General features: G+C 42.6%; 2 protein-coding genes across 2 annotated transcripts; both read right to left on the minus strand.

Moving 5' to 3' along the window:
* Positions 1–4: 4 nt before the first annotated feature.
* Positions 5–799, minus strand: LOC104858242 (olfactory receptor 2AJ1-like; the record flags this gene model as incomplete). The annotated part of the gene is made up of 1 exon (XM_010618328.1): positions 5–799. A coding segment is annotated over exon 1 (795 nt), but the record flags the coding sequence as incomplete, so codon positions are not given.
* Positions 800–6,684: 5,885 nt separating this feature from the next.
* On the minus strand, positions 6,685–7,626 carry LOC104858243 (olfactory receptor 2AJ1). The gene has a single exon (XM_010618329.1). It carries the CDS (start codon positions 7,624–7,626, stop codon positions 6,685–6,687), a length of 942 nt encoding a protein of 313 aa, XP_010616631.1.
* Between the last annotated feature and the right edge of the window lie 5,357 nt (positions 7,627–12,983).

Here is a 12,983-nt window from a genome sequence, read left to right on the forward strand (position 1 = left end):
TGTGGTAGGACTTGGGTCTCATGTATGTGAAAATAGATGGCCCATAGAACATGACAACCACAACCATGTGGAAGGAACAGGTGGAAAAGGACTTTTTCCGGGCCTCTGAGGATTTGGTTTGCAAGACAGTGTACAAAATTTTGACATAAGATACAGAGATCACGGAGAAAGGGATCAACAGGAAAATGATGCCACTTACATCAACCCCTTGCTCATAGTGTGACGTGTCCACACAGGACAACTTCAGCAAGGCGGGGATCTCACAGAAATAATGATCAATTACCCGTGGCTCACAGAAGGTAAAGTGGAGCACATAGGCTGTGTGGACTATGGAGTTGAGAGTCCCCACCAGCCAGGCCCCCGCTGCCATGAGTACACAGACTCTGTCACTCATCAGTGTGGCATAGTGCAGGGGGTGGCAGATGGCCACATAGCGATCATAGGACATGGCAGCCAGCAGAAGGCACTCGCCACCCAGCAGGATGAGGGACAGGAAGATCTGGAATCCACAGCCTGCGAAGGAGATGGTTCTGCTGCCAGACAGGAAGTTGGCGATCATTTTGGGGACGATGTTGGAAATGTGCAAGATGTCCATGAAGGAGAGGTGGCTGAGCAGGAAGTACATAGGGGAGTGGAGGCGGGAGTCCCTGCGGATGAGGAGGATCAGGAGGGCATTTTCTGTGACAGTCAGGATGGAAAGGATGCACAGAGAGGAGAAGAAGACCAGGCTGGTGTGGGAGGATGAGAACAGTCCCAGAAGGATGAAATCCCTGCTGGAAGTCTGATTCTCAGGGATCATGTTGTATCTTCAGTGTTTATCTAGACATATTCCTGGGTTGATAACAAACTAGTCATGTTAAATGAATTATTATCAATTATGCTAATTATATGAATTAGTTATTGACACAAATGCATGGCTGCTTAGTTAAATCACAATAATAGAAGTAATGAAGTGGCAATCTCCTTTACTTCGGTCTACGTAATAAAACGAAAGCTGGTGCTGTGTCTTTTCTAATCAACAACGAGTACCTCTCAGCCAGTGTTGGCAGTGGGGATGCTCTAAAATGTGTACAATTACTTCTTGAATCTAACTATGACACTGATGTGTTGACTGTGCTCCTGGTTCCAGGCAGTCTCAGGTGTGGGTAATTACCTGTGCTTCTCTCTGGCGCCCGTTTCAGGGATTCTGGCCCCACTCTCCCTTGTGGAGGCTCCTGCTCCCGCTCAGTCCCTGCCTTTCCTTGTCCACGGTCCGCTGATCATTTTCCATCCTCCACACCAACTCTACTCCAACTGGAACAGCGCACAGCAAACTTCTGCCTCATCCATGCTGTTGTGATAAGGCCTTGCTCCCCGCTGGGCGTGAAATCCTGGGGGCGACCTTGCCGGGATCACAGCAGGCCCAACCTTGTCCGTCTTTCTCAGGAGGGCAACACAGATGCGAGGGAATGTGATTCTCTTTGTATTTTCATTCATACAAAAAATTAGAATAGAAAATTTCATTACTTCTAAGAGTCTCGCTATGAATAAGTGGTAAAATAACAAAGCTTAGCTTAGTCTGTGTGTGCAATTTGAAATATCAATCATATTTAATCAGAGAAATAAAAGGCCTGTGTCAGTCACAACCAATAATCTGTCTTTGGACATATATTTTATTTTTGCCTGTTTTATGATGTAAAGAAATTAAATCATTAAAAAGTTGAATATATGGCAACAGTTTGAAGGGTGAAATTACAAATGAAGAATGACCCAGTTGCCTCATAATTAATTAATTCAAAGGTTACAGCTGTTTTGTACCCGAGACAAACTGTCTGGTCTTATGGATGGAATTGCTCTGGACATTCATGGTTAACCACTAGCCACCGTGCTCAGGCCTGGCTTACATGGAAATGATCCACCGACTTTACTCCTGGCTTGAAATAACCCTCTGCCTATAAACATGGTTATACTGCAGGACTTCCTTCTAAGACACATGAATCCTACGGTACCTTTCAGTCTCCACAGATCCTACTTCCAGTTTTATCATTTCCTTTGTTTTTACTCAAGACTTATGAAGTGCCCTATGTATCTAGGAATTATTTTAACTTATTTAGACTTAAATATGTTCCTCTCTCTTCCTATAACCCTCTGCCTATAAACATGGTTATACTGCAGGACTTCCTTCTAAGACACATGAATCCTACGGTACCTTTCAGTCTCCACAGATCCTACTTCCAGTTTTATCATTTCCTTTGTTTTTACTCAAGACTTATGAAGTGCCCTATGTATCTAGGAATTATTTTAACTTATTTAGACTTAAATATGTTCCTCTCTCTTCCTAAGTACTCCAGACATTACAAGGAACTTTAATCCTTTTTTGTATTTCTGCCTCTAAGTACTGGATGATTGTAGTTCATATAATTAAAAAATATACATTATAAGACCTATGTGATCAAACTCTAAGACAAGAGGCAACAGGATAATGATAAGTTCCCCTTCTCAAACATATATTTTAATTCTAAAACTGGAGGGCCACAACTGTCATTTCCTTTCCAGAAAATTAATAATGAGTATCTTATAGGCATTATTATGGATATAAAGATAATAGAGTGTTCAAACATTTTTCCTTCCTATTTCTTATACAGAAAATTATATTTCAGCATATTTTTCATAGCAAACAGAACATCTTTATCCCCTTCTCAAACATATATTTTAATTCTAAAACTGGAGGGCCACAACTGTCATTTCCTTTCCAGAAAATTAATAATGAGTATCTTATAGGCATTATTATGGATATAAAGATAATAGAGTGTTCAAACATTTTTCCTTCCTATTTCTTATACAGAAAATTATATTTCAGCATATTTTTCATAGCAAACAGAACATCTTTATTTTTAGATAAGCTTGGTTATATTTTTTACTGAAGTGCAGTGGTGAAAACTTCTTTTTAAAAACTTCTAAAAGCTATTAACCTCAGCGACCCACTTGACGTCAGTAAAGTTATGTTCTGTGACAAAATTGTAGACACAGACATTTCCTGGGTTGGTGACTGACAGAGTAAAACTGTCTGCTGCTGCTTGTAATTCTCTGACCTACACAGGAGCTGGTTGGAGAGGCAGATATGGAACAAGGGATTGGCCTGAATGTAGATCTCACACAATTGTGGAATACTGCCATGGTGTGGAGGGGCACCGTAAATATATAACACTCTGCCTCACCCAGGACTGAGTGTGCTATGTTCTCAATTTATTATATTTAAAAATGGTGGAAAAAGCAATTTATTTACTAATTTTTAAAAGGAAGAATAAGACCCAAAGTTCAGTACAGTGCAGTACTCTGGAATGAATGGATCTGAAATCCGCTTATATCAAGTGCCACATAATGTATTGGGAATTAAAATTAGAGTTAGTAACACCACAGCCACACACGCACACACAGAACAGGACTTGGAACTGACCAGCTCTCAGAGACCAGGACTGAACTGTTTTCGATGATTGCAATATTACCACTGACATTATTACTCTGATATTAGGATTAGTTCTCTTTCTGGATTCTGTAGGTACACATTTGAACAATATTGCTAACTGGGAGAGAGCTTGAGAATATGACAGAATATCAGCGAATAAAATGCAACGGAATTCACTTGTGTGGCTCAGAATTGTGCAATGGACTCACACCCGCTGAGATCTTCTCTGAGGGAGGAGGAGGCAGTGTATCCGGGAGAGGGCCCAGTCAGGTTCTCCCGTGATCACATCCACGGATGGCTGTGAGGGGCAGAGCTGTGCTCCTTGCATTAGAGGTGGTCACCCGTCTGCTCAAACTCACTTTTGCCGGCCACTGACACTTCTCAGTGCTTTGCCCTGTGACTCTTTGGAACACTCTGTATCATTTATAAAACTGTGGTACAGTGTGTTGTCCCAGAGAAAAACTAGGGATTTAGCCCGAAGTCCCTGAAATACCCTCCCATCTTCCGAAGTTCCTTGCCGAGTCAGAGGGACACTCGCAGTGAACAGGACCTGAGATGCAGTGTTGGCCCAGCGCTGTCTGCCTTCTCCCAGACAGGGCTCTGGCATGCCCGGCCCCCAGTGGGAAGGCTCTGCCTGGCCCTAGGACTGCTGGGCCTACCAGGGGACATACAAACCAGTGACCCCTGTGAGGCTTGCTTTGGTCTGCAGCAGCCTCCCTCTGGGTCAGGCTGTGGGACAGGCACGGGCTTCCCTCAGGGCTCCGCTGCACTTCCTGTGTTCTCCAGCACTTTCCCTGTGCAGCCCCTGCCCCTGCCGACTACGACTCCAACCAACTGCAGTGGACATGCTGAGTGCCCTGGGTTTGCTGTCCTGTCCAGCCTGCCATACCATGCTCTCCTGCTAGACACTCGTGGGACGTCTCCCTCACAGTGACAGCGGGAATTGTCTCCATCTCCCTGTATCCTGGCAGGGACAGCAGACTGTGGGCCTGGCACAAGCTGACCCCACCTGCAATGTGACTGGGTCCCAGGGTGACATCGATGCATCCCAGCTGAGGTGCGTCTGCCCAGTCAGTGCCCCCGAGGTGAGTGTCACCACCACGAGCAGAGCTCTATCCTGAAACGAAATCCCACCCTGTGTTTATCCTCTGTGCTCCTGCCCTGCATGCCTTGTCATCTCCATGCTCCTCCTCCCTAAGTGCCTCTCCCGCCCAAGTCTCCCCTCCTCTGGCTTTCCTGTGTGGCCCTGATGGCTGGAAACACCTCCACTTCCCTGTCAGGCACACAGCACCCACGTGGCCTCACCGCTCCTGCATCAAACCTTACATTCTCAGCACTCTGCAGAAGCAGGACTCTGACTCCACTCAGCCTTGGACACCTGGGCACTGGTGGGAACCGCAGACGCAGACCTTCCTCCTGCCATGGCCTTGCTTTTCCCTGCAGGGCAAAGAGGATCTGGGCTCCTAAAGTGGATTTGTGTCATCCCAAAGGGAGAAGCCCCCAGAGACTCTGACCCAGACGGCTGGAGCCACCAGGCCATTTCTGCTGACCAAGGGGCACCACAGCCCTCTGGGGCTCTCAAATCATCCCTCGCCTCTAGTGCTCACCTAAAAGCCACTTCTCAGTTTACTGATGGAAATACATTTACAATCCATATTTGGCCTTCATAGGACACAAGTTGATAGGAAAAAGGCTGGCACACCCAAGCATCACACATAGTTGTGTTTTGTGAATGCAACAGTGCAAGCATAATTATTAAACAAAGAGGCTTCAAACAATATAGTTTTATTGTCCATGGTCCTATTCTGTACATTACTCCTGTAAACCTGTATACCTCTTTGTCATAAAATTTCCTACCTAATGCTTGCATCATACAGTGCACAGAACCAAATTCTCTCTGCTCATGCACTGGGGATTTTGAAAGTATGTCCTTGATGGAGGAGAAGAGAGCAATAGTCCAGCAGTTTGGAGAAGGTGGGGGATGTACATGTGGTGATCAGAAGATATTCAATTTTTCTTTGTTTTTGCCTACAAGGCAAAGTTGTAGCAATGAGACATTAAGCCAAAGAAGGCTAAAAATAGTGCTTCTTAATTTGCTGTTTTCAGTGAAGGCCAGAAAGGATAAGATGAATTCAACCAAGAGTTAGCAGACACCAGGACATAAGCACCACAGAAAAAGATATGTCTGCTGCCATGTGCCACACGTGTTGCCCACCATGCGTTATAACTCAACACACTGAGAGTCTGGGCTCCTGTGTGCAGGGTTTATGGAATGCACAGTACTCACTAGAAGGGGAAAGGTCCTGTGAACTCCTCTTCCCAGACCCGATCTGAGATTAACTGTGAGGTCAGGATGGGGCAGGAAAGGAGTACGGAAGTGGATATGTGGGGAAGGGAACTGAGTCATTAGCTGTGGGGCGAGGTCAGGTCTCTGAAATCTGTCCAGAAGATGAGCGTGATGTTTGCCAAGACATGTTCAAATACACACCTAAGCTCATAAGAGCAGATGATATTCAGAATGTCTGAAAGCAAAGCAAACAGTGTATCTATAAATGAATCTGGACATATAATAGGTTACATGTTTAAAGAAGTATCAATCAAATTTAAAAAGAATCTTGAGTAACAAAATTAAATTTAATTTTACTCATCCTTGTATAGAAAATTTTAATTTCATTATTGTATGCTAGAGCATTACTGTCATGCATATTATAAGTGATACAAATCACATGACATTATAAGTTGTCCATGAAATAATGAATGATGACATCTGAGTGCATATTCCATATAATTTGAAAATGCAGACAAGGTAATAATTCATATTTCACAGGGCCAGGGATTTAGTTCAGTGGCAACATGCCTGCCTCACCTCAGCAAGGTCCTAAGTTTGATCCCCAGTAATGAAAAAAAAATATCATATTTCACATATGAGCTTGAGTGAGTGATTCTTGAAACATGATGCCTTGAAGATATTACAAGTTCAGTGGAAGATAGTAGGAAACCACTTTTTACCATAAGTACATCAGAATTAGTAGCAGAGAAGAATGAGCACATTTTTAGAAATTTGAATTTACAAAAGCTACATATTTCCTATTTAGCATTGTCAGCAAGGTTTCTCAACAACTCACTTGTTTTGAAAGCAAGAAAGAAGTTTGATTGTCTTTGCAATCAAACATGGTGAAAGTCCCAGAGTAACCATATATGAAAAAATGAGTAAAACCAAAGTAGAGCCTATTTCCCTTTCATTTGTTAGCCATGGGAATATTTTTGACAATGTTACTGACAGCCTGCAGAACATCTTTATTCCTGAAGCTGTAGATGACAGGGTTGAGGGTGGGTGTGAGGACGGTGTAGAATATGGCCAAGAACTTATCCTGGCCAGGAGTGTGGTAGGACTTGGGTCTCATGTATGTGAAAATAGATGGCCCATAGTACATGACAACCACAACCATGTGGAAGGAACAGGTGGAAAATGACTTTTTCCTGGCCACAGAGGATTTAATTTGCAAAACAGTGTACAAAATGTTGATATAAGATACAGAGATCATGGAGAAAGGGATCAATAGGAAAAGAATGGCATTTACATCAAGCCCTTGTTCATAGTGTGATGTGTCCACACAGGACAACTTCAGCAAGGCGGGGATCTCACAGAAATAGTGGTCAATTACCCATGGCTCACAGAAGGGAAAGTGGAGCACATAGGCTGTGTGGACTATGGAGTTGAGGGTCCCCACCAGCCAGGCCCCGGCTGCCATGAGCACACAGACTCTGTCACTCATCAGTGTGGCATAGCGCAGGGGGTGGCAGATGGCCACATAGCGATCATAGGACATGGCAGCCAGCAGAAGGCACTCACCACCCAGCAGGATGAGGGATATGAAGAGCTGTAATCCACAGCCTGCAAAGGAGATGGTTCTGCTGCCAGACAGGAAGTTGGCGATCATTTTGGGGACGATGTTGGAAATGTGCAAGATGTCCATGAAGGAGAGGTGGCTGAGCAGGAAGTACATTGGGGAGTGGAGGCGGGAGTCCCTGCGGATGAGGAGGATCAGGAGGGCGTTTTCTGTGACAGTCAGGATGAAAAGGATGCACAGAGAGGAGAAGAAGACCAGGCTGGTGCGGGAGGAAGAGAACAGTCCCAGAAGGATGAAATCCCTCCTGGAAGTCTGATTCTCAGGACTCATCTTGCATTTCTGTGTTTCATCTAAAGATAAAATATAAAGATGAAAAGGAGATGAATCCCAAAATTGTTCCCATGAGCTTATGTAGCAAAATGAGAATTGCTGAATTAGTATCAAAGGTCTAAGAGAGAGTTTCATGAATGCCAAGCTTTACAGGATGAGCATTCATGGGCATCAGTCACCTGGGAGAGTGAGGAGGTGGAATCTGCCCTGGGCTCTGCATGGAGACTCAAGGTCGTGGTGAATTCTGGGAACTTTGCTCGCTTGTCTCTCCAGTGTGGCCTGTAGTGGGCCATCCCTGCACACGTGTGAAAGCCTGGAGCCCTCACCTTCCTGGTCCTCCATCCCTTCTCCACTTCACATTTTGCCTGTTTCATCCAACCTTCCATCATGTTAAATGACAAACACAAGTTGGGCCTGCCCTTCACTGTCATTGTCCCACCCCCATTTATAGAATATCTTTGCCCCATTCACTGGTGGAAACCAAGTTCCTGAAGTGTCGCCTGGTTCCTAAGCGTTGTTCTGTGTTATCTGTCCGATTAATGAACAGAATGAGTTGATCAGACCAAGGAGGTTTTCTCTGGAGCCTGTGGTATGGAGAGTACTACTGCTGTCCCCATGCTCTGATCCTACTATCAGAGTGAATAACATCTTTCCTGATTTGTTCACCTGCCGATGCACGTATGTGCACTGTATGCAAGATCTAGCTGTTAGGAGCTCAGTGCTGCAGACATGGATATGCATGTATGCCAGTGTGGTGATTGTGCCTGTCAAGAAGATATCTAGAAGGGTAAGTAACTGGGCCAAATGGAACTTCTATTTTCAGTGTTTTACAGAACCAAGCATTGAATGTCATAGAGGTTGTACTATCTCACATTCCACTAATGCTGCAGGGCTGTTCATTTAAAAGGATAATTACCTTGAAGCATTAAAACGTAAGTGGATGCAGCGTGAGAACAACATTAAGGGAAATAAGTCAAACACATAAGCTTAAGTATCTGTGGTCTCTTTTATATGAGAAAAATATATATGCAAAGACAGAAGGGATAAAATAGAAGACAGATAAAAGGAACAAGAAAGAAGTTCAAATAATTCTCCTAATTATCTATTGCACTGTTTGAAAAATACTTTATATGGAAATATTTTTTAATTTATATTATGAATTAATTTAATTTAGCAAAAAGAAAGTTTTTCATTTTATCTGTTATGTTTTGTGAGACAGAATCTTATTTGTCAATGTCTTATATTGTAAAGAACTACATTGAAGATTATGATACACGGTGTTTTATCTGTTGTTGTTCTCTTATTTTGCTATGAAATTTTGTTTTATTTTCTTCACAAAATAAATTTTTTAAAAGTGAGCAAGTAAATATATATTGAGGAGAAGGAGCTGAATTTTTTAAATAAATTTTTCAAATCAAACCTTTTATTAATTTAAATGTAGCAATTCTAAGAAATCAAAAATGGTAAGTGATAAAATGTTATAAAATGTTTATAGTGTTAAACATATTTGTACATAAGAAATCATGTTTATTTAATCAAAATAACAGTACATGTTAAATATTTTAATTTTGTTCTTTTTATGCTACACAAATTTAAATTGTACTGCATTTTTGTGGGGAATCCTAAGTTTTCATGATACTCATGCTTACATACTGGTTCGTTAAACTTACGACGAATTTTTCACATCTTCTGTGTCTGTGATGTCTGCCTTTATACGTATTTGCATGCACGCATATATTCACAGAAAATGATTGAATAGAAAATACACTAATCTAGAGAACTGTCCTTCATTAACTGCTGTAATCAGCAAAATTAATAACAAATATTGGACACTTCTTTTACAGTGATTCACGAATTTGAATATAATAAATTTCAATTTCACTGTTTCTGAATTGGATGTGCAGTTTATGTTGCTGAAATGCACAAATGCCTCAGGTGCTTAGCTGTATTTAGGGTGTGTACGTGGGATTCCTCCTTGAGAACCTCAGCCCTGCTTTGTCCTGCATGTGAGCCGAGGCTTGCACTGGGCTTCAGGGTCCGGAGAGCAGCGTCTGAGTGAGGTGTAGACTGGAGAAAGTGCCCGGTCTCTGACCCTTGCTCTGGCAGTGGGATCGGGGACACACGTGGGACGTGAGCGGCATTGTGCCTCGTGTAACCCGGTGACCACAAGCGGATTTTCAAAATGGGTGGCTTTGACTGACAACACTAAGTCAGCAGTGTTTACTCACAGTTGCTAACTTTCCCTCACTTACTCGAGCCATATTACCCTCCTGGTTTTTCTTTGTCAGTAAATTATTTACTTCACTGCAATCCTTCCAGGTGCCTTCAGCAATGATTTCCCAACCGTTACAGAATCCCTGGCCCATAGTGAGGCCCATTAGATGCTTATTATCATTTAATACTTCGCATTATGCCATAACTCACTTCCTATAAAGGCACAGCATAAGAGCAACTCACGTCTTCATCAATTCTCCTGCTTCGGCCCTTTACAGAGGTTGATGTTTTTATAGCGTTCTTATTTTCTACACTGCTATATCTGTGTGTTCTTGTCGTTGAAAACAATCCGTAAGTTATTTCTTACTGCACTCGGGATCTTGTGCCATCACACGCATGCTTCTGTGGGGCATCTGAAGTCCCCTCCGTCGTATTTCACACTTTGCACAGTCTCTATGGCCTCTGAGTGACCCCCACGCAGACAGAAGTATTAAATTGTATCCCCAGTGCCAGCCAAGAGTTCCTGGGCTTTGGATAAAATCCACACTGGAATCCAAAGTGCAGCGCTTGCGAGCGTGACTCTTACCCCTGAGAAAAGCACTGCCATATAACATGTGCGGAACTCTTCCCAAGGAAATTGTTTCCCCGTCCGGGTCCAAATGTGGCTTGTTACTAGCACTGATGGTGGAACGTGGCTGAAACACACACCTCCCATCCGTGTCTTCTCCATGAGATTTGGGGCCAATCAGAGAAAGTGCTTTCCCATTGTATCCTTAACCCTTTGAAAAATTCTTTGAATTCATGGTGTGTGAGAAGTTCTTATGGCTCTGAAAAGTCTCTCCATGTCTTTATGTTTAAGTAAGGTTTTACAGATTGGAAGCGACACTAGGTTCAGTCTAAAGTGATACCAGCATACGTTATCAACTATGTAAACTATTTATTTCAAATTAAAATTGCCATTTTACCTATGGGAAATAAGCCTCTGATTGAGGAGTAAGAATTATACATCAGAGAACAGCAATGTACTATTTTCAAATGCATTTTTTTGAGCCAATAGCACAATTCCTCAGCTAGACACTCTTATTACATCTATTATACCTCATTTCACGTGGACGACTTCCAGCAAAGCCATGACTTTATTCCACACTATTATGGCAACTCAGGTTTACTTCTGTTTCTCATGTTATGTTGCAATGTACGTGAAAGAAGTTCAGTACCTTTAACAAGCTTTTCAAATCAGTTGGTCACAATGCAGTAAGTACGACGCTTGAAATTTTTATGAAAGATCTTATAATGTTGTTAAGCAACATTACGTTGATCCATGTAGACCATTTCATAGGAAGAGAGTTTAATACAATGAAACGTAGTGGCGCACAATCATTTTATCTATGTACATACTATGGCTTTTAAATGAACGTATGTGGTTAGTACTGTATGTATATTAAAGAGACAGAAAAAGACAGAGATAGAGAGACCTAGACAGAGAGACAAGGACAGAAGGAGGAGAGCAAAAAGGAGGTTATTTGCGCTTGAGAGAGAGAGAGAGGGAAACAGGGAGAGGCAGAGGGAGGACAGAGGGAGCGGGTGTGACTTAGGCCCCCTCCCTACTCAGCCCAGCTCCTCAGCTGGTTTGTTCTGCAGCCTCACTCTTTGACCCACGTGGATGAAATGACCCAGGACGTGACCTCTCTGTTCCTCTTAGGGAAGAAAACTGTCCCTGGACAGAACTGGGCACAGGCTCCATTAACCGTCAGCCCACAGTGACTCAAGTCCCAGCTGTGGACACAGCCACTCCCTCATGTCCTAGTGCACCCCTTTGTCACGGGCTGCACACACCCCGACTCTGTCAATCATTTGGTAGTCATGTGAGTGCTTTAAATAGTCCACATGTTTATCAACTTAGTGATAATCAGAAAATTTTATTAGAGATATCCCCTATGGTTACATCACATCACATACACATTCAGTAAGGGGCCCTGTTCACTAGTATTGTTTCAACTGCACAATAAAAATGTTGATTTGTTTTTCTAGGATCATAGGATAATTTCTTTAAAAAACTTTTACTGTAAGTAAGTAAAAGATAAAATAGCATAAAATTGACTTTTGTAAATGATTTGCTTCAAAATATCAGATAGGAAATTCCTGGAACATAATACATTTACCTGAATATTGCAAATTGTAAGAGATTGTACTTTTAGCTTGTGAATTTCAGTAAACTTTCTATATCAGTGAACTACCTGGCACAATCACTGTAACTTCTGTCATAAAAATTTCACATATAAGACTTACTAGGAAAATCAGCAAATGACTGAAACACTTCCTTTTAGTAGTAATGCAAACAGAGGCATGACAGACCCAGGAGAGAAGCAGAAATCATACGCTGAATGGACACACTGTGTGCGAATAAAGCCAGTTATTTTTAAATACTCGATACAGAATATTGTGTAATAGATATGACCCAGATCTAGCCTGGGAAATGGAGAATCATTCCCACTGAAGTTATGTTTCAAAAATAAAAATTATCTGTTTCTTATTTCTTTGATAAAAGACAAATGAGCGCTTTATATACATCACAATAGACAGAAAACACAATGTACTTCCTATGAGCACAACACACTGATCAGTTACGAACTACACCTGCAAAGAATTTCTATTAAACAGTGACAAAGAATCAATCCTCCCTTGCACCCAGGAGGCAACAGGCTGTGCCTGAGGGCTGCTGTCAGGAAGAGACAGAGACAGCATCAAGTTCTGTGGGGAGCCCACCCTGCACCGTGAGCCCGGAACAGAGCTGCACAATGCCCTGCTGGTGCTGCCAGTCTTTCTGCAGCTGCCCTGCTTGGCCTCTTATCTCTGAGTTCTGAGAACATAGAATTAAGCCTTTATTTACCAGAGAGAACATTTAAAGAGGAAGGAGGAAACAAGATAGGAAGACTGGGTAAGGAGATTCAGGCTGAAATGCAATAAAATCAAGTAATACAAGTATAACTCAATGGGAAGGAAGTACCTTCTTTAGGATTTCAGCAAGAAGGGACATCATGGCTCCCTCTAATTTTCAGCCAACCCTGCTGCTCTGACCAGGCATCCAGGGCTCCAGAAAGAGCAGCATCCAGACCCCCACAGCTGTCCTGCCCCACTGTGCA

This window comes from Fukomys damarensis, unplaced genomic scaffold, assembly GCF_012274545.1.
Source record: "Fukomys damarensis isolate Sample0158 unplaced genomic scaffold, DMR_v1.0_HiC HiC_scaffold_3, whole genome shotgun sequence".
Classification (NCBI taxonomy): Eukaryota; Metazoa; Chordata; class Mammalia; order Rodentia; family Bathyergidae; genus Fukomys; species Fukomys damarensis.